General features: G+C 35.2%; 5 protein-coding genes, 1 long non-coding RNA gene, 1 other non-coding gene and 1 pseudogene across 7 annotated transcripts; 4 read left to right on the plus strand and 4 right to left on the minus strand.

Moving 5' to 3' along the window:
• The first annotated feature begins 1199 nt into the window (after nucleotides 1-1199).
• LOC106424127 lies at nucleotides 1200-3196 on the plus strand. The gene has a single exon (XM_013864868.3). The coding sequence runs from the start codon at nucleotides 1953-1955 to the stop codon at nucleotides 2409-2411; it is 459 nt and encodes a 152-aa protein (XP_013720322.1). The 5' UTR covers nucleotides 1200-1952; the 3' UTR covers nucleotides 2412-3196.
• A 586-nt stretch (nucleotides 3197-3782) lies between these two features.
• Nucleotides 3783-7121, plus strand: LOC106424095 (annotated as a pseudogene).
• Nucleotides 4327-4438, plus strand: LOC125577494. The gene has a single exon (XR_007315905.1). It is a non-coding gene; the product is annotated as a small nucleolar RNA snoR103 (small nucleolar RNA).
• Nucleotides 7122-7329: 208 nt separating the features above from the next.
• BNAA08G12920D (protein HEAT-INDUCED TAS1 TARGET 4) lies at nucleotides 7330-9463 on the minus strand. Its single transcript, XM_048738528.1, has 4 exons — nucleotides 9404-9463; nucleotides 8464-8524; nucleotides 7871-8373; nucleotides 7330-7789 (listed from the first exon to the last, which is right to left on the minus strand). Exons 2-4 carry the CDS (start codon nucleotides 8519-8521, stop codon nucleotides 7538-7540), a joined length of 813 nt encoding a protein of 270 aa, XP_048594485.1. The 5' UTR covers nucleotides 8522-8524; nucleotides 9404-9463; the 3' UTR covers nucleotides 7330-7537.
• A 1262-nt stretch (nucleotides 9464-10725) lies between these two features.
• Nucleotides 10726-12955, minus strand: LOC106364365 (protein HEAT-INDUCED TAS1 TARGET 4-like). The gene is made up of 4 exons (XM_048738529.1): nucleotides 12208-12955; nucleotides 11824-11900; nucleotides 11228-11730; nucleotides 10726-11138 (listed from the first exon to the last, which is right to left on the minus strand). The coding sequence occupies exons 2-4, from the start codon at nucleotides 11879-11881 to the stop codon at nucleotides 10887-10889; spliced, it is 813 nt and encodes a 270-aa protein (XP_048594486.1). The 5' UTR covers nucleotides 11882-11900; nucleotides 12208-12955; the 3' UTR covers nucleotides 10726-10886.
• A 248-nt stretch (nucleotides 12956-13203) lies between these two features.
• On the minus strand, nucleotides 13204-15520 carry LOC106424116 (protein HEAT-INDUCED TAS1 TARGET 4-like). The gene is made up of 4 exons (XM_013864859.3): nucleotides 15280-15520; nucleotides 14305-14399; nucleotides 13724-14223; nucleotides 13204-13638 (listed from the first exon to the last, which is right to left on the minus strand). The coding sequence occupies exons 2-4, from the start codon at nucleotides 14360-14362 to the stop codon at nucleotides 13381-13383; spliced, it is 816 nt and encodes a 271-aa protein (XP_013720313.1). The 5' UTR covers nucleotides 14363-14399; nucleotides 15280-15520; the 3' UTR covers nucleotides 13204-13380.
• Nucleotides 15521-17717: 2197 nt separating this feature from the next.
• On the plus strand, nucleotides 17718-19732 carry LOC125577263. Its single transcript, XR_007315622.1, has 2 exons — nucleotides 17718-19428; nucleotides 19495-19732. It is a non-coding gene; the product is annotated as an uncharacterized LOC125577263 (long non-coding RNA).
• A 237-nt stretch (nucleotides 19733-19969) lies between these two features.
• Nucleotides 19970-22223, minus strand: LOC106424161 (putative F-box/LRR-repeat protein 19). Its single transcript, XM_013864906.3, has 2 exons — nucleotides 21184-22223; nucleotides 19970-20533 (listed from the first exon to the last, which is right to left on the minus strand). Exons 1-2 carry the CDS (start codon nucleotides 21546-21548, stop codon nucleotides 19993-19995), a joined length of 906 nt encoding a protein of 301 aa, XP_013720360.1. The 5' UTR covers nucleotides 21549-22223; the 3' UTR covers nucleotides 19970-19992.
• Nucleotides 22224-22970: the final 747 nt, after the last annotated feature.

Below are 22970 nucleotides of genomic sequence, written 5' to 3' on the forward strand. Positions count from 1 at the left end.
AATCATATACAAGTCAAATCAAATATTTGTAAACCAGGTTTGCCAAAAGAAGACAAGATTATAAGGAAAAGTATTTAATTTAAAAGGAACTAGATTTTGACCCGCGCATTCGCGCGGATGTATATTTTAAAAAATATGATGCTATTTGTTTTTATGTCACTATTTGGGTTGGACAAAAAACTCGAATTCGAAGAATCGAACCAATCCTAATCCGAATAAGTACCAAATCCGAACTAAAATTAATTAAATATCCAAATTATTCAGAATTTTGGTATTTGAAAAACTGAAAACTAATCCGATCCGAAGTATTTTGAGTATCCAAAATAGATTTATATACTTATATATATATTAATAATTTTTAGATTTAATATATATAAAACATCGAGAATATATATGATACTTTTAAATAATTATTAATTCTCTATCCAAATATTTAAACCAAACCAATTTATGTGTTATCCAAATCTCCTAAAAAATCTGAAATGAACACGAAATCCCAAACAGACTCGAAAATGAATATGAACGCCCACCCTTAATCACTATTATATATCATATATGTGTCATCATATGTTATAAAAATATGTGTTATCATATACTTAATCGTATTTTATATGTACCATCAAATAAGTTTTTTATAATTAATAATATTTTATACATACAATCATATAAATAATCACATATATTATTTTTTAAAATTTCAGTGTGAAATATAAAAACTGTAATTTAAGTTGGTGTTTGAAATTGGGCTTTGTATTATATTTTTCTTATATATATGGAAAACATTTTTATAACGGTTAGTAAAAATCAAATTTTGAATATATATATATATATATATATATATATTTTGAATGAAATTTTGATATAAATAAATTTTAAATTATTATTTTGATTTGAATAAGTATTTCAAGTAACATAAACTCATTACTTTTTAGTATAATGTAATAGACTTTCAATTTTTTTAATTGCATAAACCTATTACTTTTTTTTTCTAACTTAGTGTTATTATTGATGTTTCCAAACAATACTATTTTTTTTAAACTGCTATCTATGTTGCCAAACAAAAGCTTAAATTACTTCTACTTTAATAAGGTAGATATTGAAAATTGAATTCCCATTCTCTAACTGTGGCCGGGACTTGAGAATAGAACAAGACTTCTTTCCAACTTCCTTTTAAATCAAGCAGAAAATGCAATTAAATTCCTTGAGTCCCATCTGTAAACGTTAATAACAAAAATACAATCGTATAATTACTGATAAACTTAATATCATAAACTTGTAAAAAAATAAAAACTAATATCATAAACATACAAATTCTTAAAATTGGATCATACTCATTTTTAACTCTTGGTTTATTTGAATTCTAAACATGTAGAAGAGCTTGCAAGAACCATATTCTTTGCCACGTCCTATAAATAGTATATTAACAATATAGAAAACAAATCCCCAGAACTGGAATAGTCTATTTTTTTTATGGTAAAGACAGTAAAATAAGTTTCCTCGCATTTTATCTTGGTATAATATGAGTTTACTCGTATACACGATGAGTACATATCTCTCGAATTAATTAAGATTGCAAAAATCTTAAAAATGATCTTGATCAATGTTATAGGTCCTTTATCTACGGACGTCCCTCTCCTATGGAATGGCATATGTAGAAAAAAAAAATGACTAATGGCTATTCTTGTCAAATTATAAGTCACACACAAATAAAACAAATTAAAGCAAAACAAAAATATCCTCTTGTGTTTTCTTTCTCCTCATCGCTATTTTTCTTTGTGTGTGTGGGATTGATTATTGTTTCAAGCTATCCTCTTCAACCCATCAACCTCATTTGTAAAAAAAAAAAAACTTGAAAGAAGAAGAAGAAGGATCAACTTTTAAAATGGAGGATGATTATAGTAGGATCTTGATCCTTCTTCAAATTTAAGATCGATATTTTCCTTAAAAGAACAATGCCTGTGCCAGATCCAGGGGCGGGGCGAGTATTCATCTTTCTCATTACCTTATTTCTTTTCCTATCAATAGCTGTTGGAGGTGGTTGTCTGATTGCATACACAATCCTCCCTTACCCTCCAGTTTGGCTTTCTTACCTCGGCATTTTCTTTGTTTGTCTCCCTTGGTTTTTTTGGATCCTAACATTTGCCTACCGCATTGTCTCCCGCACTTTTGGGTTTAGGATGGTCATTGGATCAGGTGGTAATAACAACAATGCGACCGGAGAGTCCAATGCACGTGATATTGATCCTCCCGAGCAATCTTTAGAGGCTCAAGATGATGATCCTGAGGCAATAGCTCACCCACAAGGGCAAGTTGAAGGGAACCAATCGAAGAAAAGAATGTCAACCTCCAGTAATTCTACTGTTGATTCACATGAAAGTGAGATGCCACTAGCCATTTCTATGGGTTCATGATCATATATGTTTTGATATGAAAAAGGGATTCTTGGTATAGATAGCATCATGATGGAGATGCTAAGCAGCCTCTTGAAAACATGGGAGATTTTGCTGTTTTTATTTTGTATCTTATACAAATAGATTTGTAGATTCGACAAAAAAAAAAGAAGAAGAAGGGAGATTACACCTTTTACCATTACTAAAGGTTCTCCTAAAACACAAACCCTAAAAATCAAGAGAGAAATGTTTGTTACAAGGGGTATAGATTAAGATGTTTTCGGTGTGGTACATGCGTAATGCTGATATGATGTTATAGGGTAGATTAACGTTTGAGATTCATGAAATTCATGTACCTTTTGTATATAATAACTAGTTTAATTTGTTAATATAATACTTGTTGTGAAGCCTTCGATTTTAGGGCTAACACTTGGAGGTTTTTTGAACTTGACTTACGAGCCAAGATATCGGATGCTGGCATATGCAAATGGCTCACTTTATAATGATGGTGAAACCAATATATAGTTACATCTTCTTGATACAACAACAAAAAAATGTGTTTAGCGAGCATTGACATGCGTAATTTGGATAGGAACTTTATGAACTTGTAAAGAGAGCTCGAAATTCAAATTCCATTATAAACACACATACGCATAATTACATTGGTTTCACCAACACTAATCAGGACACAATCTTTCGAATAATATGAAAAACGACCAAACCATTAGTATCTAAAATAAATATCTTAAAACAAATAAATATCTAAAATACTCTGTTCTATATTTATTCGAATATGATATCTAAAAATACATATATTTTAAAATTTTATTAATTGAACCAAAATGTATTTAGTTTTAAGATGGGTATTATATAGAACTATAAAATATAACTGAATAGAATCTGATCATAACATATATAAAACGTGAATGGGATATAAAAAGTTAAATTTGAAAATCCAAAACCTCAAAAAGTTGATATAAAACCTAACACCTAAATTTATTATTTTAATAATAAAAACAATAAAACAAATATCAACAAAAAAGTAAATAATAATATATATCTTAGAGCATTTTTAAACCATTGCTCTTTTTACTTATATAATAAATTCACTTCAATTCATTACTATTTTTCCTCTAAAATATATATATATATATATTTATTTTTATATATTTAGAAAAATAAATAGTAATGTTTATCTTTTACTCGATATACAGAGTAATGCTATTATAAAGAAATATTCTATTACAAAATACTATATTTTAGAAAAAAAATAGCAATGTACATTGAAAATGATTTTAAATTACTCTTTTAAAATCTTTTTTAAACCATCCTTAGATTAGGACTATATATGATCCTTTTTTTTGTCAGCATTAGGACTATGATCTGATCATAAGATTAAGTAGTCTTCTCTTTATACTTACGAAAACTTTATTATAGTGTTTTAATCACTGTCCGAAGCCCTAACAGAGAAAATAAAACACACTCTTCAGTCTTCACCACTCTGCGCCGCGTTATCTCTTTCTCTTCCTCACAAAACTCTCTCTCACAGGTAAAGCTTCTCCAATATCTCTCTTTGGTCTACATTGCCTTCGTCTCTAGAGTCAAGCCGATCACTCTCACCGACCAGAACCCATAACTTAACCATATCTGCTCCTGCCCTTCCTTTACAACGAAAGATTGGAGTGATGTTGAGCTTGAGGCCTGGAGGCGGTCGTGGAGGAAGTAGACTCTTTTCCCCCACACTCCACCTTATCTTCTTTCTCTGATCTTACCGTTGTGCGAGACGCTCCTTCCTTTGCCGTTAAGGTAAGATGATTCCTCTGCTTTTGTCTTCTTCTAGAGATAGATAAGCTGAAAGTTTGTAACTTTGATGGTTGGATTCGTTCTTTGTTGAATTGAACACACAAATGCAATGTCCTAATTCTTGGTGGGGCGCTTAAGCAATGCGACCTTGCTGTAAATATGGACAAACATTGAAACTTGTAGGCTTTTTTTAGGTGGGCGCTCTTTAAGTCCTTTGATGCTCATAAAGGACCCTACGTATATGATTGATTCATCTTCTTGATTTGAACTCATGTGCTTTTAATCATCCCTCCATGTTTTTCATCTTGCGCTTTGAATTCTGAGGTTGAAGTTTTAGATTTACTTTGTTGGACACATGCAACGTCCTGATTCTTGGTGGGGAGCTTAAGCCAATGTTACCTTTCTGTAAATATGGACAAAGATTGATACTTGTAGGCTTTTGAGTTCTGTAGTTGGAGTTCTCATGACTTTTGTTTGTGTGTTTGTAGAGAGGAGACTCTAGATTTGAGGGTCATGAGATTTTGAGGTTCACCAGAGAACAGCTGCTTCAGCTTAAAGAGGTAACTAGTTTCTTTTTAATTGCATAGAAGTTTCTGACTAGTTTCTTAACTAAGTGGCAGGCTCCGGTTCTTGAACTTCTAGTCATTCACCATTTTGTCTGTGTAGGCGGTGGAAGTCTCTGAGGCAATCCTGAAGCTCAATCAGGAAATTTCATCTGATCTTTTTGGAGAAGACCAGAGCTGGAGCCGTTCTGAAAGTCAGGTGAGTCAAAGAAATGTTGGTTTCTATTATGTTACTTATTTCAGGTTTTTTAATATTCCCCTTCTTGTTTGCTCTATTCAGCCTGCGGTTCAAGTTCAGAATCGTTACTCGGAGACTGATGATAACCGTGACTGGCATAGTAGTGCACCTATTCCTTCCCCAAGTACAGCAAGGCCAACGTGAACCTAGAGATGCACATACTGGATCAGTCCAAAGGGTGAGTGTTAACTATTCTGGCACTTTCTTTTTACAATAACTTAGTTTGCTTCTTCTTTTTTTTTTTGTTGTGGTTATTACTTTTAACTTACATGATAACTTACTGAAACAGTCTGGTCCTCCTCCTGCTTTGCTTTGACCAAAGCAGAGGTTCCTTGGTCAGCTAGAAGAGGAACTCTTTCAGAAAAGGACCAAGTTCTCAAGACTGTCAAAGGGTATTGTATTCAGCATTACTATAATGAGTGTATCTCTTTGTGTTTGGAGTTATTTTCTTTATATAGTTGATTGGATTGTGTAATTATTGTTCTGCAGTATTCTGAACAAGATGACACCTGAGAAGTATGATCTCCTCAAAGGTCAATTAATCGACTCTGGGATCACTTCTGAAGCAGAAGATGGTGCCTGAGAAGATAGTTCATCACATCGTCCAAGTATGATGACTCACCCTCTCCTTATGCACCGTTAAAAGATACTTTTCTGTGGAGCTCATGGTATTTTTTGTGTCTCTGGTCATAGGAGCTTATAGGACATGACAATAAAGCTTGTCCGGCAGAAGAAGATGTAGAGGCTCTCTGTCAACTTTTCATCACTATTGGAAAACAGCTTGATGAGAGTCCAAAATCACGAGGTATAAACGACACGTACTTCATTCGTTTGAAGGAACTAGCCATGCACCCGAAGCTAGCGCCACGCCTGAGGTTTATGGTCCGTAATGTTATTGACCTGCGAGCTAACAATTGGGTACCAAGGCGTGAAGAGGTACGAATTACTTACGGAGGTATCTATCTCTGTGCTTACCTTTTCTTCTTGCTTGTTTGAAATGGCAGAAGAAAGCCAAGAAAATTACTGAGATTCATTCAGAGGCAGAGAGGAATCTTGGTTTGCGCCCCGGTGCAATGGCGAATATGAGAAGCAGTAACAACCGTGGTGGTGCAGATGTTGAAGCTATTGGGTCTGAAGGCTTCTTTGGACGTTCTGGTACTGGAGGAATGATGCCTGGTATGCCAGGGGCTAGGAAGATTCCTGGAACAGATGATGACGTCTGGGAGATGGCAAGGTCCCGTTCCGTGCCTAGAGTGAATAGACAGAATCCGCAGCCCTCAGGGCATGTTCAGTCTTCTTCTATAATGGACAAGTCACTCTCTGTTAACTCAAGGCTCTTACATCAAGGCAGTGGAGGCATCTTGAATGGTAGACGAAGTGCCCTTTTGCACAGCCACAGCCCACAGGAGATGGCTACTAGCTTGAACTCAGAAGCGCTCAGCAGAAAAACCAAGTCGCTTTTGGAAGAATACTTCAGTGTCCGCTTATTGGATGAAGCATTACAATGCGTAGAGGAACTGAAATCCCCATCTTACCATCCTGAGCTCGTCAGGGAAGCTATCTCACTCGGATTGGAGAAAAACCCACCGTGCGTTGAACCAGTGGCGAAACTCTTGAATCATTTGGTCTCTAAGAACGTTCTGACTCCTAAAGACATAGGGAGTGGTTGTGTGCTTTACGGGCCTACGCTGGATGACACTGGGATTGATCTGCCAAAGGCGCCAAACAACTTTGGGGAGATCCTTGGGAGTTTGGTTATGGCCAGTGCATCTGAAAATGGAGGATGAGTGGTTCAAGAAAGCAGTTTTGGATGCTGTGGTGAAGAGTGTAAGCGAGTCTGTGTTGGCTACGCAAGCAGCAGAAGTCGAGGCTTGCCGTAGTTTGGTGTAAAGCTTTGGTGCTCGCCAGTAAACAGATGAGCCCTTTCTTGATATTGTTAATTAGAGAAAATGTTATAATACAACACTTGTAATCGAGATTAGTGTCAGTTTTGTTTTCTCTTGATTTGTGTATTTTTGCTTATGTTCCTTTTGGTGCCTACATCTTGGTTTTGATTAGTTCGAGATGAGCAAGACGAATGTATTTGAACGGTAGTTTTAACAATCTTTGAGTGAACATTTTAATTAACAAGCGAGAATGGTATTTGAATAAACTATATGCTGTTCTGGTTGGAATGATGAGGAAGTGCATCTCAAAATTTTATAATAAGGTATAATTCGTCACATGGACCAATTAACTGTACGCAGCATGTTATATAACTTTTAAAAGTAGCATGCAACGAGGGATATGGTAGCGCAAGGTTTAACAAAAGGATAATAAACTTGTCACAAGAAAGTACTCATCACAAACATCTTTACTGGTAGATACGAGTCTCCTAAAACAAGGCTTTAAACATCAGACGACAAACAAGTCACACAAACAACAACTACTAGCCTAAGGTTTTCATGATTACTTCACTTATTACATACCATTGATCACTAGACACTTACTTAACAAGATCATCCAACATCTTGTTTACTTAGATACTCACCACGATCTTGTTTTCACTTGGACAATCGAGGGACGATGAAGTCAACGAGAAGACCCGTCGGCGCAATGGTCTGAGAGTCGTCGCCATGGTGCGCCAGTGTGGTGAACATACGGCTCAAAGACACATTGATGAACGAAGTATTCTTCTTGTAGCAAATCTTCACAGTCCCAACAGCTTCTCCATTGATCTTGTCCACTGCTACCAGGATCACGTCTCTAAGCCCAACGTAGCTTGTTCCACCACCTGACGGGCCATCGTAAACTCCCTGCCACACAATAAGAAACAAGATTAGATGAAAGCTTTATGAAAATTCTAACTAGCTAGAGAGGAGAGAGAGAGACAATACATCTTCTCCGGCAAGATCGATCTCAGGACTGAAGACATGCAGCTTTGCTCCTACCGGTCCATGCTGCAACAACTTAAACGCATCCTCCAGTGTCTTAGCCTCAATCACTTCTCCTTTCACGGGAACGCGAGGAATGAGAGAAGCATATGGTGGAACCTTGGACACACATCCCAAGTGTGCCCAATGCTCTCTCCTCGGTATCCCTTCCTTGAAAGCGCACTCGAGGCAGTCCTTGACAGTTATCTTGGCGCGTCGTTGCTGTTGTTTTGCCATTTCTTCCAGCTCGGCCTCGGTCTTGGGAGAAGTAACGTCCACCAAATGCTCAAGACAGTCCGCAATAGTCAACGTGGAGCGTGGTGGACCCTGCACTGGTTCCTTCACGACAAGAGCGTTGTCCACCAAGTACTGAGCTGAGTACTCGGTAAACTCACGGTCCAGCTTGAGGATCACTCGCGCAGTGCTGATCAGATTAGCTGCTACCGTAGCAGCTCTCTCAGCAGAATCTACAAGACAAAGAAACCAAACCATAAATGAGTTCCCAAAATGCATCAATCTATATAGTAAGTATCAGGCAAAACCCAAATCAAAGTTACCATCCTCTTCTTTGGCAGCAGCTGCTCGTTGGCAATCAGGATGACAGCGGGAAGACATCTTCTGCAACAAATAAGAAACTTGCTCACACACTAATGTTCCATAACACATTCTCAAAGTAAAGCGAAACCAAAGACGTTTCTCTTAAGAGAGTAAAAACACTGTTGCTTATTCAAACACAAGGAATATATATAAAGCGACATCAGAGAGAGAGACATCACATCACAACACAAAAGCAAAACCTAGCTAGCAAGCGGCAACATGGATTCAAGTTCGGTTTATAGGCTGTTCCTTTCCATGAGACTCGATTCACAAAGAAGTTATATATAAAGCAACATCAGACAGAGACCAACAGCAAGCGAAGACATGGTTTCAGGTTCGGTTTATGCATAAAGATTGTTACTTTCAGAGAGAAAATCATCAAAAGAGCAGCTTTAGACTAAGACAGAGTTGCATGACAACAAAGAATCACTAAACCGGAAGATGACTTCAGATCTAAGAAACAAAAAATTAAACCCTAAAGCTTCAGCATCGTTGCTTCATAATCAGGTCAGACGTTCACAGAGATGATATAATAAAAAGCAAAACCAGAGAGACACCATCAGAAGACCACAGAGACAACAGCTAACTAGCAAAGCGGAGACACGGTTTCAAGCTCGAAGCTTGCATAAAGATAGCTACTTTCCGAGAAAAAATCGGCAAGGAAGAAGCTTTAGAGTTTAACAGAGCAACATGAGAGCAAATGAACACTAAACCGAAAGAAAAACTTCAGATTGAAGACAAAAAAAAATGAAACCCTAAAAGTAGATCAAAGTTCAGCTTTGTTCACTAGTTCCACGCAGGGAGAGGCAAAAGTCACAAAGCAGAATCCATGGAGAAAACAGAGCAAGAAACACGAAGACAGAGAGAGAAACAACTATGAAAGAAAGAGGAGAGAGCTACCTGAGACGAGGAGAGACGACGGCAAAGGAAAGAAGAACTCGCAAGTAGCTTGCGTAGAGAGTTAATTTATAGAACGTTCTAAAACCCCTCACTCTCTTCAGGCTAGTGACACAACGACGTCGGATTGGTATTTTGTTTGGCACGGCGCCGTTTTTACTGCCAATAATTTCCTTTTTTAATTTTCTTTCATGGATGACCAAGTGGTGACATGACATCGTCTAGGCGATTTAAGTAGGATGTTAGTGTTTATAAATACACAAGTGAGTATAATTTTTGTGATCAAACAATACATTGTATAAATATGCACGGTTTAAATAACAAGTTCCCCATTTTGAAGCTGGTTAGCTGATGGTGATCGAATGAGGATCCCTTTGATGAAGAATATCCTAATTGATCTTAAATCTCAGAGTTAAGGATCTATTAGCTAGTGCCAGGAACTTCGTCATGGGATGTTGATAAGCTGGAAGATCATTTTTTTACCCTCAGGACATAGAGATAATCTTAAGGATTAAACCAGTCATTTCATCTGAAGGTTACTTCTGCTGGAACCATACTCAGCTCTGGAGAGTACTCTGTTCGTTCTGGTTACTGGTTAGTGGTTAGTGGAGAGAGTAGCAAACAAAGAAAATTTTGCAAATGGAAATATCCTCCCCTCAATCAGTCAATGGCATTAAAGAGATTGTATATGGTCTCTTGATTCTTCTCCAAAAATTAAAATATTTCTATGGAAAGTGGTGAGTGGAGCTTTACCTGCTGGCAAACAATGAGATTGCTAAAGCGTAAAGGAATGAACTTAAACATGTATCACTTCTCGTTTGGATGCTTCTTTTGAAAGTTGGCTTTGGGTAATAGAAAGTCTTCAAACTATGCATTATAATGCAATCACATTACTTAATTACTCAATAAACAGAAATATCTCATTTTGTTTGGATCAAATACATATACATAGACCACATATCAGTTGATAAACACATGAATGATGAGGACTTCATTGGCTTTTTAATGTTCATTCATTATTTTCCTTTTGTTATTCTCTCAGCCTTTTCCCATTTCATCTAGAAAGTCAAAAAAACAAAGCCCCAAACATTGACACTCTTGGAGACGAAGACTTGCACAACACGGCAACTCCAGTCCATCAGATCATCGTGACCTTCTTCGATGAGGACACGTGGTGGCAGTATCCCTAGTGGTGGCAGCCAGTGGTGTCTTTTTTGGTCTCTCCCACATGTTGAATAGTTTTAAAAAGTCGCCTAGAATAAAGTTATATGCAACGAGGGATAATGATTGCTAGCATACGGTTTAACAAACATATACTAAATTTGTTAACGACTTCATTACTGATATTATAGCATAAGGTTTTCATAAGACAACAAACGAGTTACACAACTAGCATAAGGTTTTCACGATACTCTCAACATATTACATACCATATTATTGTTCTCTAGATATTTGTCTTACTCATCAAGATCCTAAGATCTTGTTTTTACTTGAACAAGCGAGGCACAATGAAGTCCACAAGCAGATGCGTTGGCTCGACGCTCTGAGACTCGTTGGCATGATGCTGTAGTAACATAATGATACGATTCAAAGCCACTTTCATAAGTGAAGTCCTCTTCTTGTAGCATATCTTCACAGTCGCAACTTCAACACCATTGATCTTATTCACTCCACCTATGATCACGTCTCTAAGTCCCACGTATCGTGTTTCAGCACCTGCCAGGCCTTGGTAAACTCCCTGCCACGCAATTCAACAAGAGTAGATCAAAACATTTATCAGGGAGTTACAAAATTTAACTAATTAGATAGAGAGAGAGCAGTGAGTACATCTTCTCCGACACGATCAATATCCGGACTGAACACATGGAGTTTTGCACCTACGGGTCCATGCTTTAACAACTCAAGTGCGTCTTCAAGTTTCTTAACCTCAATGACTTCTCCTTTCACGGGAACGCGAGGAATGAGAGAAGCATATGGTGGAACCTTGGACACACATCCCAAATGTGCCCAATGCTCTCTCCTCGGTATCCCTTCCTTGAAAGCGCACTCGAGGCAGTCCTTGACAGTTATCTTGGAGCGTCGTTGCTGTTGTTTTGCCATTTCTTCCAGATCGGCCTCGGTCTTGGGAGAAGCAACGTCCACCAAATGCTCAAGACAGTCCGCAATAGTAAACGTGGAGCGTGGTGGACCCTGCACTGGTTCCTTCACGACAAGAGCGTTGTCCACCAGGTACTGAGCTGAGTACTCGGTAAACTCACGGTCCAGCTTGAGGATCACTCGCGCAGTGCTGATCAGATTAGCTGCTACCGTAGCAGCTCTCTCAGCAGAATCTACAAGACAAAGAAACCAAACCATAAATGAGTTCCCAAAATGCATCAATCTATATAGTAATTAGTATCAGGCAAAACCCAAATCAATGTTACCATCCTCTTCTTTGGCAGCAGCTGCTCGTTGGCAATCTGGATGACAGCGTGAAGACATCTTCTTCAATGACTTAACCCTGTACAAATAATAAGAAAAATGTTCCATCACAATCCACAAATACCATATATAATGAAACATTAGAGAGAGAGAGAGATCTCAACAGAACATCAGAACGAGACCTAAGGAACAAGCGGAAACATGATTTCAAGCATAAAGATCTTTACTTTCCGAGAGAAAATCAGAAAGTTGAGCTTTGTTCACTAGTTGCACGGGGAAGGCAAAGTCACAAACAAGCAGTATCCATGGAGAAAACAGAGCAAGAGATACACGAAGAAGACAAAGAGAGAAACAAGTATGAAAGAAAGAGGAGAGGAGAGAGCTACCTGAGACGGAGAGAAACGACGGCAAAAGGAGAGAACAACTCGCAAGTAGCTTGCGTAGAGAGTTTAATTTATAGAACGTTTTAAATTAAGTGTTTATATATATACACAAGTATAATTTTGTGATGAAACTATACATAGTATAAAATATCTATACTATTAAAGCAGAATCTATAATAGGATTATGCCCATACTTTTTAGAATTATTTACAATAGTATATCATTTCTATTTAAAATTTTCATTAATATTTTAAATTGATCAGATTTTCTCTTTTATTTTCTGGACTTAATTGATTAAACTTCCTTTTTATAGTTTAGTCATCAAATACTATATATTCAGTACAAAACGTGGACCATCATATTATTATGCATTAGTAAAATTTGGTTCCATTTTTAAACTTTTGTTTTCATTATTAACTACTATATATTATTTACTTTTAAAAATAATTATTAAAAACAAAACATTAAGCTATAATATTACAAATTCACGTCAAAAAGGCTAAAAAAATAATTTGAAACATCAAAATACAAAATTGGTCAATTAAATACTTCATACTCAAATATTTAATGTAAATATTAACTTAAAATATACATTTATTTAGATAAAAGTTTTTATTTTAAAAACATAATCTTTGTTTTGAAAGCACGGATCAAAAAATCTAGTACACAGATTAAAGAACAAGTCACCCATTTTTAAGCAATAGTCTCATTACTTTAAGTCTAGTAATGTAAAATAAACATAAACAATTTGTTCTCCATATGTTACTTATTTTCTTTCTTTGTTGATTTCTGTATTTTCCTTGTGTTCCTTTTGTGCCAACATCTTGCTTTTGATTAGTTTAATGAGAAAGTGTATCCCAAAAAAAATTGTCACATGGAACTACTAAACGTACACCTTTGCATGTTCTATGGTATCTCCGATTTATTAAATAGTTTTATAAGAAAGTAGAATGCAATTAACGAGGGATTTTGATTGGAATCATGTGTAACAAACTGATATAAAATCACAAACATCTTTACTGATAGCATAAGAGTCTCCTAGAACAAGGCTTTAAACATCAAACAAGTCACACAAGAACTACTAGCATAAGGTTTTCATGATTACTTCACTTATTACATACCATATTGTTTTCTCTAGATCGAAACTTACCACAAGATCATCTTAAGACCTTGTGTTTACTTGAATATGCGAGGGACGACGAAGTCAACGAGAAGACCCGACGGCTCAATGGTCTGAGACTTGTCTCCTTCATCCGCTAGTGTGGTAACCATGCGAGTCAAAGACACTTTGAAGATCGAAGTCCTCTTCTTGTAGCAAATCTGCACATTCATAACATCATCTCCCTCGAACTTCTCCTCTCCACAAAGGATCACGTCTCTTAGTCCCACGTAACGTGATTCACCAACAGCACCTGATGGACCAACGTAGACTCCCTGACACATAATTAAGAAACAAAGATTAGAATCAAAACTTTAATTATCAACTAATCAGAGAAAGAGAGAGGTACAGGTACTGTACATTTCCAACATGATCAATCTCAGGACTGAACACAAGAAGCTTCGCTGCTATCGGATGACGCTTCATCAACTTAATCGCGTCCTCAAGCTTCTTAACCTCAATCACTTTCCCTTTCATGGGCACACGAGGCATGAAAGAAGCAAACGCAGGAACAGGGGAGACACATCCCAAATGCGCCCAGCTCTCTCTCTTCGGTATCCCTTCCTTGAAAGCGCACTCGAGGCAGTCCTTGACAGTGATCTTGGCGCGTCGCTGCTGTTGCTTCTCCATCTCTTCAAGCTCGGCCTCGATCTTGGGAGAAGCCATGTTCACCAGATACTGGAGACAGTCCTCGACGGTCAACGTGAAGCTGTGTGGACTCTGCCCGGGTTTCTCCTCGAGGAGAGCGTTGTCCACCAGGAACTGAGCCGAGTACTCGGTCATCTCACTGTCAAGCTTGAGTGCGTGCCTCGTAGCGCTGATCAGATTGGCTGCTACCGTGGCAGCTCTCTCAGCTGAATCTACACGACAGAAATTAAACAAACCAAACATAACTATCGATCACGCAAAAAAACGGATCAAAGTTAGTCATTTGAAGTTACCATGCTCTTCTTTGGAAGCCATTGATCGTTGGCAGTCGGGATGACACTCGTGAGACATCTTCTGCAATTGACTTAATCTCTGCACAAACACGAAACTTGCAGACCAAAAAGATGTTACTTTACACATTCTCGAAGTAGAGTGAATCAAGAGAGTATTAAAGACTGTTGCTTTCAATCAGATTCAAGCACAAGAGACATGTAAAGCAAACATCAAAGAGAGACTAGCAGAGAACACAAAGAAGATATATAAAGTGACATCACAACACAGAAACAACACCTAACTAGCAAGCGGAGACATAGATTCAAGTTCGTTGTTTGCAGAGTATAAAGACTGTTCCTTTCCATGAGACTCGGTTTCACAAAGAAGTTATATTAAGTAACATCAGAGAAAGAGAGACCAACAGCAAGCGAAGACATGGTTTCAGGTTCGGTTTATGCATAAAGATTGCAACTTTCAGGGAGAAAAACATCAAAAGAGCAGCTTTAGAGTAAGACAGAGTAGCATGACGACAAAGAATCACTAGACCGGAAGATGACTTCAGATCTAAGAAACAAAAAATAAAACCCTAAAGCGCTAGATCAAAGTTCAGCATTGTTGCTTCATAATCAGGTCAGACATTCACAGACACCATCAGAAGAACACAAAGCCAACAGCTAACTAGCAAAGCGGAAACATGGTTTCAAGCTCGAAGCTTGCATAAAGATAGCTACTTTCCGAGAAAATAATCGGCAAGAAAGAAGCTTTAGAGCTTCCTAGAGTAACATGATAGCAAAGGAACACTAAACTGAAAGAAAGATTCAGATCCAAGACAAAAAAAAAATGAAACCCTAAACGTAGATATCAAAGTTCAGCTTTGTTCATTAGTTGCACGGCAGAGGCAAAGTTACAAAGCAGAATCAATGGAGGAACGAAAGCAAGATAAGCGAAAACAAACAGAGAGACAGACGGCTATGAAAGAGGGAGGAGAAAGCTACCTGAGAAGGAGAGGAGAGGAGAGGAGAGTGACACTCGCAAGAAGCTTGCGTAGTGATTTATAGAAAGTTCTAGAAACCTACTCAGACTAACGGTGGCGTAAACGGCGTCGGATTGCTACTTAATTTGAAACGAGGCCGTTTTGTGAATGCCTTTTCCTTTTTTTCTCATTGATCAACGAGAGACTTCCAAGTGGTAAGTTTAAACGACATCGTAGGCAGCCTAACGCAGGAATTTTAAAAATACATTACAATGATGTGACCTTAAAATATAACATATCATATACACGGGTTTTCATCAATATGTGCCCATAGTCACTCACTGATGTAATTCATTGTGATTACATTAATTCATCAATATAATAAAAATTGAAGAAAAAAACATATAATATACAAGTCACTCTTCTTGAACCCAATAATTTCACTAACACAAATTAATATATGATCTTATTTGTATCAAATAAATATACATATACACATATTATTTGATAAAATCATAAATGATGACTTCACTGGGGCTTTTATTGTTCATTGAATATGTTCCTTTTGTTACTCTCTGATCAGCCTTTGCCATTCTCACCTGAAAATCAAGAAAACAATGCCCAAACATTGACACCTCTTGGAGACGAAGGCTTTTGCAACAAGGCGACTTCAATCCATCAAATCATCGTGAATCTCTTTGAGTTTTCAATTTTCATGAGGAAAGTTCGTGGTGGTGGCAGTCAGGGTCGTAGTATTCGCCTTCCTGTCCCTTGTTGTGGTGGTTCAATTCGTTAGCTACAACTCAACCTTCTCTTTCGATAGTGTCCCGTTCCACGGTCGTGACTCGTGAGCGATCATGAGTCTTGCTGATGTTCTTCATCTTCTAATTATTATTTTTGGCCTTTTTATTTTGTGATATGTATTAATTTGATCAGTGCTGTTTTTGTTCTCATTTTATTGGTAATATATATTCAGTATGCGTTTTAAGTGAATAAACATTTTGAAATAATTTATTTAAACATATGATCTTATATTATATTCTCAAATCTCAATGCAGTAGCGAGGAGTTTTAGAGTGGTTAATTGTTACGTGTTGTGCACTACATCAGATTAATTAGGATCGAATGATGACTTTCACCTAATGCATCATTACTTAATCACGCATAGAATATAGAGAAAATTACTTTATGAGTTATCAATTACACATGTACATTAGAAAATCTGTAACATAGATGTTGAGTTTGAAGAAAATAAGAAAGCAAGAATGAAACATACTTTAAACCAATGTTAAACAAATCATACTTTACTAGGTTAAGACCCGCGCCTTGCGCGGAGTGAACATTATATATCAACATAATTTTACATATTATGTATTGTTACATATTATAAAATAATAAATATATATTAAATAATTAAAAGTCAGTAATTATTACATACATAATTAAATTGGTGCGAGTATATAAATCAATTTTATTAATCCAAACAATTTTTTTCTATTTAATAGGATATATAAATAATTTAAATGATATTAACATAAATAGTATATTTTTAGTATTAATGTCTATTAAATAATGCTTTCTACTCATATGGTTTTTTTGATCATTTGTATCTTTTATAGCAAAAATTTTAAAATACTGATAACAAAATTTTCATTGTGGGATTAATAGTTGTAGTAATTTATATTTTTAAAAAATTAAGTTGTCAATGTTTGTTCAAAACTTTTATCAAGAAACATTTTCAAAGTAAATTTCAAAATTAAAATATTTATGTATTGTATATGGTATATATTTTAATTTAAAACGATATATTTTAAAAATATTTATGTATTTTATATAGTATATATATATATATATATCTTCTAATATTAATAATTAATTAAATTATACTTTTTACTTATATGATTTTGTCATAGCAAAATTTTTAAATCATGAATCACAAAATTTGAATGTGAAACTTTTAACCGTTTTAGGAATTTATAGTCATTTTTTAATTTCAAAATATAAAATATACAGAAAATATAAATTTGAATATGAGACTTTTAACAGTTTTAGTAATTTATAATCGTTTTTAAAAATTCAAAATATAACATATACAGAAAAATCTAAATTTTTATTATATGGTTAATGTGTTGTTTAATATTTTAATAGTTTTCAAAATTAAACAAATATGATAGAAGATGTACTAATTTTTATCAAATCTTTGTTATTCAAAATTATTAATTTTCATATATACTTTAACCACATTAGAAAATTCCGTAACTTTTATTTAAGAAAATAATAAAGAACATTAATAATGAATTTATGTTAGTTTAATAAAAAGTTTATTATATAATTAGATGGACCAAACTATTTCTCTAATGATTCTAAGAATCATCATAGTGATGACACATGGTTACAAAAAAAAGTTGTAATGTTCCTCAATTAATATATAGGGGATAATATTACATGAAATATAATTTGTTATATAAAGTATATTTTAACTTGATTATTTCAATTCAAAACGTGAATTTCATACTAAAAAGGACTCAATTGGATTAACTAAGTGGACTATAAGTTTTCTTGAAAAGTACATTATAACTTCATAATGGACTTTGATCAAGTTCAATATTAAGTAGTTAAATTTTTTTACCTAAATCGTAAACACATTATGAATGAATTACTTTTTTTTTTTGTAACAAAATGAATTACTTTCTTTAAGGTAAGATTTTACTTGTAAAATAATTGCAATCAATTCCCAAATAAGAGTCAAAGATTTGAATTGTACATCATGAATCATGCAATAAATTCTATAGTTTTATAAGGTCAAGATATATTTAGAATTATGGAAACTAAATTTGCATAGCGCTAATTTTGCTAACGTTTGTTGTATATCATGAAACTTATATTTACAGAGGACCGTCCATATCATTTTCATTGCAGTATAGTTTTAACCATTTATCATAACACTGTCCTGTTAAACTTTTTTTTTTGAGAGCTGTCCTGTTAAACTATAAGATGCGTATCATTACAATTTAGTTTTTTTTCTGTTATAAAAAACTATAAGATATGTATAGAGAAATAGATAAATATAAATGAACTATTCAGTTAAATATGATATATATATACCATCAAGTTACATGATATATATATATATATATATATGCATAATTTGTGAGTTCAAATTTTAATTCTTATAAAACATCATAAACATCACGTAACTTGATGGGATAGTGACACATCAGAGGAAGCATATCCTTCTAAAAAAATTTGAACATTGTTTCTTAGTTTCTGACTGAATCTTTTTTTTTGGTATAGGTAAACAACAGACTTAGTAGTAAGCAAATGTTATACGAAGCCTGATGAAATACGAAATTATCAATTTTGTTTGCAATTGATGATGTTGGTTAATGTTGATATTAGGAACTTGAAAGAAAATGATGAGGGGTCCTCGTTTTAGTTATTTCTATTTGTAGGTAATACATTAAATGGTAGTATCATATAAAATTATAATATGTATTAGTAAGGTACCAATGGCAATTTATGTAATATGTCTAGTAATTAGAGGGTGATTTTAATAATGAACTGAGAAGAATTGTGGTGATGCCACATAAGCTAAAATGGCAAACTTATGAATAAATTACAAAATTAAGGTTACTCTATTAAAATGCTTCTGTATTAATAAGTAAGGGATACCAAACACAGACTAGCTTGTTCATTGCTCAAAGAACATACTCCTCTCATATTCATTACCGGGCATAAATATAAATTTCAAATAATCTGAGAAGGCTAGTAGGACCCTCCATGGGCTCATGGTATCAGGAAATCATACATGAAGAGAACATATGAAAAGTGAAAGAAGCAAGGTCAGGTGGGGACTATAAGAATCAAAGTTTACCCGACAATAACTGCTTTTGCTTTTTTATCCATATCAAATTATCAATCTTTGTTCTGTCTGTGAGTTGTAATCTTCCACCTTAAGGTTTTGATATCTCTATTTTTTTTTTCTTTGTGCGGATGTATATCCCTATATATTCTAGTACTCAGTGATTAACTTAAAGATCATCTCAAAACAATTTCAATGAAGAGATACTGTCGAGATTTATTGCTAATCATCACCATCTTCTTCATCACCTTTGCTTTTTCCGAAGAGCTTCAATGTTGTTCAGACAAAACAACCGACTTGGTTCACAAAGGTTGCTTTCAGTATTTTTTTAACATCTTATACATACATTTATCAACTGACCTTTGTATTGTTGCAGAGAGACTAGTGATCAGTGGCAAGAGAGCTCATGGAAGCATTTCACAAATGAGCAGGGCAAGAGGTGTTTATGGAGGTGGATCTCTTATCAGACCTAAAGGAAAAAAGAACATGGCCATGGCCTCCATGACTAAATCTGCTTCACTTGCAATGCTTCAAGTAACATTTGCAATTCTGATCCATCTTTTCTTGTACTGAAATGTAAAAAATCATTGATAAATTATTTCTTGATGAGCAAACTGGTCTTGATGCATAAACTAATCTCACCTTCAATCTTGCATATATATATACCAAAAGGAGAAACCAATGTATCAAAACACAATGTTTTACAAATATATTTCAGTACATAAGTAAACACATTACAATACAGCTTATTGGGTACAAAGAGTGAACAATTTCAAGAAACAAACATATTCAGACACAGAGTAGAAGAGTTCCAAACTGTTTTAAGATCAAAGCGGACATGATATAGAGAAAGCAGAGCATCAAAGCTGGAAGATCATCCATATCTCGGATGATCCGGTCTTGACATGCGTAGAATCGCCATTGGGAACATGAAATTCGGCTTATTGATCTCCCTCAAACTCATCAAGCTCGAGGTCCACCTAGTTATCTCCTCGCTCCTCAATGATATACACCCGTATAAGTCCATGTACTCAAGATCCAAACATCCTTCACAAACCAAAGCAAGACCTTTAGCAGTCAATGTAGTGTACCGAAACTCCAGTTGCTTGAGCTGAGGCATGTGCCTTGCAATCACCTCAGCCTCCACATTGGCGTGTTTAGGATATGTAGCAAGATAGTCTAGTGGCGCGATGATTGTGGGCATGTTGGGATCAAGCCGAGGATATAGATTCCGTTTAAGGATCTTTAGGTTATGGCAGTTCCTCCCCAACATAACCAAAGACTCGTGAGATATGCCATAAGAGTAGCTCATGTCGAGTTCCTTCAGGTTTGGACAGTTTGAGGCTATCTTTGTCATTGATGCATCTGTGACATTGGGGCAGCTCTTTATCCAAAGTACCTCTAGTTTAGGGCACCTGAAAATGGAAGAATCATTAACGAAGAGATCACTTCATTTAGCAATAAAAGCATCATCATCTGAAAGAAACGTAACTGGCAAGAAATCAAGCAAAAGAAGGTTAGTTGCTACAAAACTACAAATAATAAATTTTAGATTTTATACTACAACACATTACATTCATAAACCGGTTCTACGGATGGACAAGTAAAACACTAACTTAGAATCTCTAGATTTTTAAGATTTAAAGTATCTCCAACTTTATTCCATTTTTATTTCAAAATATAATTTGCAGTAAAATCTTCCAATCATACTCCATTTTCTGTTATATATATATAACAGAATAAAATTGAGATTACTTCATTTAGAGTTATGATTTTATTTTTTTTACTTAGTGATCTATTTTCCATCCAATAAAATAAAATTCTAATCTAGATTCACTCCTTTTTTGGAAAATGAAATAATACATTGAAAATGCTGTTAAAATCCATATAACACATGGTCTAATTGTTAAAACAATCTTTTTATTAAAATTCTTACTAAACTATCTATATTCTTCAGAGTCCTATGGCCATGATTACATTCGTTCAATCATAATTATGCAATTGTGTTCCTTGTCTTCCAAGCAAAGCAAGCTGAAATAGGGAAACCTAGCGCAGTGATACGTACCTCTCAGCAGCGTAAGATAGAGAGAGATCTGTACAGTGCCTGACTCGAATCTCAGTGAGACCGCCTTCGCTCCGGTCAACAACAGATCGGAGGAAGGAATCGACCTTGTCCTCGAATTCAGGATTCCACCAGTTGATCGACTCAGGGAATGATTGAATTCGAGTTTCGAGATCGAATATCGTGTTGAATAACGGGTCATGACATACGTTCATCCAGGTCTTGCAGACCAGCATCGGCCCGATCCATCTTTGGTCTACGCTTAGCCGTGAGAAGATGTCGATGAGACATTCTCTAGTCAAGTCAGCCCAACCCGGGCTGAGTAAGGATCCCATCTTGAGCTTTTCTCCTTCGTCGTTGACTTCCATTATAAATAGAGATCTTGGTCTTTTGGCTAATGGCTAAGGAGAACTTATAGTTTTCAGGGCGCGATGACGGAGCACCTACTACCTTCAAAATGTTTGACGTTCTATGATATTTAAAATAATAATATTTCTAGACCATTTTGGTCACATATTATATATCAAAATGGTTTGTTTTCCTTTTTCTATAACGAATGAAATTTAGTAACATTATTCTCACGACTTTTTTCTCCCTGGCGTGCGCAATGCTCGACGACATGGGGAACAAGAAAGAGAAGCTCAGTGTCTAGCAAAGCTTGTAGATAAAAATGTTAGACTTTGGTTGCTTTCACTCCAAGGTAGAGGAAAAATGGAAGGAGGGCTTGCAACATGGTTTGGGTCTAGAGTGGATCCTTAACTTAGGAATTTTGTTCTTAGTTGATCATGAGTCTGATTCTTTGATTCATAAACAGTTGCACATGATGTAAATATGTTTTTGCATGAATAAATTTAACATTAATTCAAAAAAAAAAAATCTAACTCAGCAATCCTTCCTTCCTCGCCATTTCATTTGTTTTTTTTGTTTACTTTTGGTCTTTCATATTAATTGTTCAATTTCCTCTTTATATCTTTTTTTCTTTTAAGAAGTTTCTGATATATCCAATCTTGCAACGATGTATCTTCATTGCCTTTGTGGTGAAATGTTTTGATATCGTTAAAATATCAAAATTCAAATTGCATGGTTTTACATGAGATTTTTTTTTTTTTCCGTGGGGCACGAACCCACGATTTTAAAATGTATTAATGAATGACAAATGAACTTTGTTTGCAGGTTCTGTAATCCGGTTGCTTTTGAACGGAGGCTAAAGCTCACATCTTGAACTTCAGTTTTAGCTTTGGTCTTATCATGTTGTTTAGACCAAACCTGAGCTTGTATCGAGGTGTTTTTTTTTTATCTTATCTGGGGGGACTCGGTCGGAACTTTAGATCCAAAATTTATTGTATTTTCTTACCATTTCATTGAAATGAATGCATATATTTGGCAAAAATAATAATAATTAAAATCATAGTAACTTTTATATTTCATCTAAAATTATATGATTTAAAAAGAAATCAAATCACCTCAAAACTTCTTAAATATATTCTATATCTATTCCATTTCTATCTAAAATTTACAAATAATTAAAAAAAAAATACAATAATTTTATAATTCTCTTTATAATCTAAATTGAACACCGAGTTGGAGAATAATCAGTTTTGTGGTTTTCGGGTTTTCGCATCCAATCATCCTATCCGATTTGCTTTAATGGGGCCAATGTTACTTGAATTCTAACAAGACAATGTGTGGAATATCCCCAATTAAGGTCCAAATTTGTTGAATGGCCGTAATTATGGATAACCCAAAAAAGAGTAACCTTTTGATACTGTGCAGACGAAAATGCCCTTATG

This window comes from Brassica napus, chromosome A8 (assembly GCF_020379485.1).
Source record: "Brassica napus cultivar Da-Ae chromosome A8, Da-Ae, whole genome shotgun sequence".
Classification (NCBI taxonomy): Eukaryota; Viridiplantae; Streptophyta; class Magnoliopsida; order Brassicales; family Brassicaceae; genus Brassica; species Brassica napus.

What these genes read in the sequence shown, in the direction of transcription:
- LOC106424116 (XM_013864859.3), bottom strand. Translation starts at nt 14,362, where the DNA reads ATGTCTCACGAGTGTCATCCCGACTGCCAACGATCAATGGCTTCCAAA. An exon ending in GGCTTCCAAAGAAGAGCATG is followed by an intron (nt 14,224 to 14,304) that starts GTAACTTCAAAT and finishes TCTGTCGTGTAG; the next exon opens with ATTCAGCTGAGAGAGCTGCC. An exon ending in AGATTGATCATGTTGGAAAT is followed by an intron (nt 13,639 to 13,723) that starts GTACAGTACCTG and finishes ATTATGTGTCAG; the next exon opens with GGAGTCTACGTTGGTCCATC.
- LOC106424161 (XM_013864906.3), bottom strand. Translation starts at nt 21,548, where the DNA reads ATGGAAGTCAACGACGAAGGAGAAAAGCTCAAGATGGGATCCTTACTC. An exon ending in CTATCTTACGCTGCTGAGAG is followed by an intron (nt 20,534 to 21,183) that starts GTACGTATCACT and finishes TTCCATTTTCAG; the next exon opens with GTGCCCTAAACTAGAGGTAC.
- LOC106364365 (XM_048738529.1), bottom strand. Translation starts at nt 11,881, where the DNA reads ATGTCTTCACGCTGTCATCCAGATTGCCAACGAGCAGCTGCTGCCAAA. An exon ending in TGCTGCCAAAGAAGAGGATG is followed by an intron (nt 11,731 to 11,823) that starts GTAACATTGATT and finishes TTTGTCTTGTAG; the next exon opens with ATTCTGCTGAGAGAGCTGCT. An exon ending in TTGATCGTGTCGGAGAAGAT is followed by an intron (nt 11,139 to 11,227) that starts GTACTCACTGCT and finishes ATTGCGTGGCAG; the next exon opens with GGAGTTTACCAAGGCCTGGC.
- BNAA08G12920D (XM_048738528.1), bottom strand. Translation starts at nt 8,521, where the DNA reads ATGTCTTCCCGCTGTCATCCTGATTGCCAACGAGCAGCTGCTGCCAAA. An exon ending in TGCTGCCAAAGAAGAGGATG is followed by an intron (nt 8,374 to 8,463) that starts GTAACTTTGATT and finishes TTTGTCTTGTAG; the next exon opens with ATTCTGCTGAGAGAGCTGCT. An exon ending in TCGATCTTGCCGGAGAAGAT is followed by an intron (nt 7,790 to 7,870) that starts GTATTGTCTCTC and finishes ATTGTGTGGCAG; the next exon opens with GGAGTTTACGATGGCCCGTC.
- LOC106424127 (XM_013864868.3), top strand. Translation starts at nt 1,953, where the DNA reads ATGCCTGTGCCAGATCCAGGGGCGGGGCGAGTATTCATCTTTCTCATT.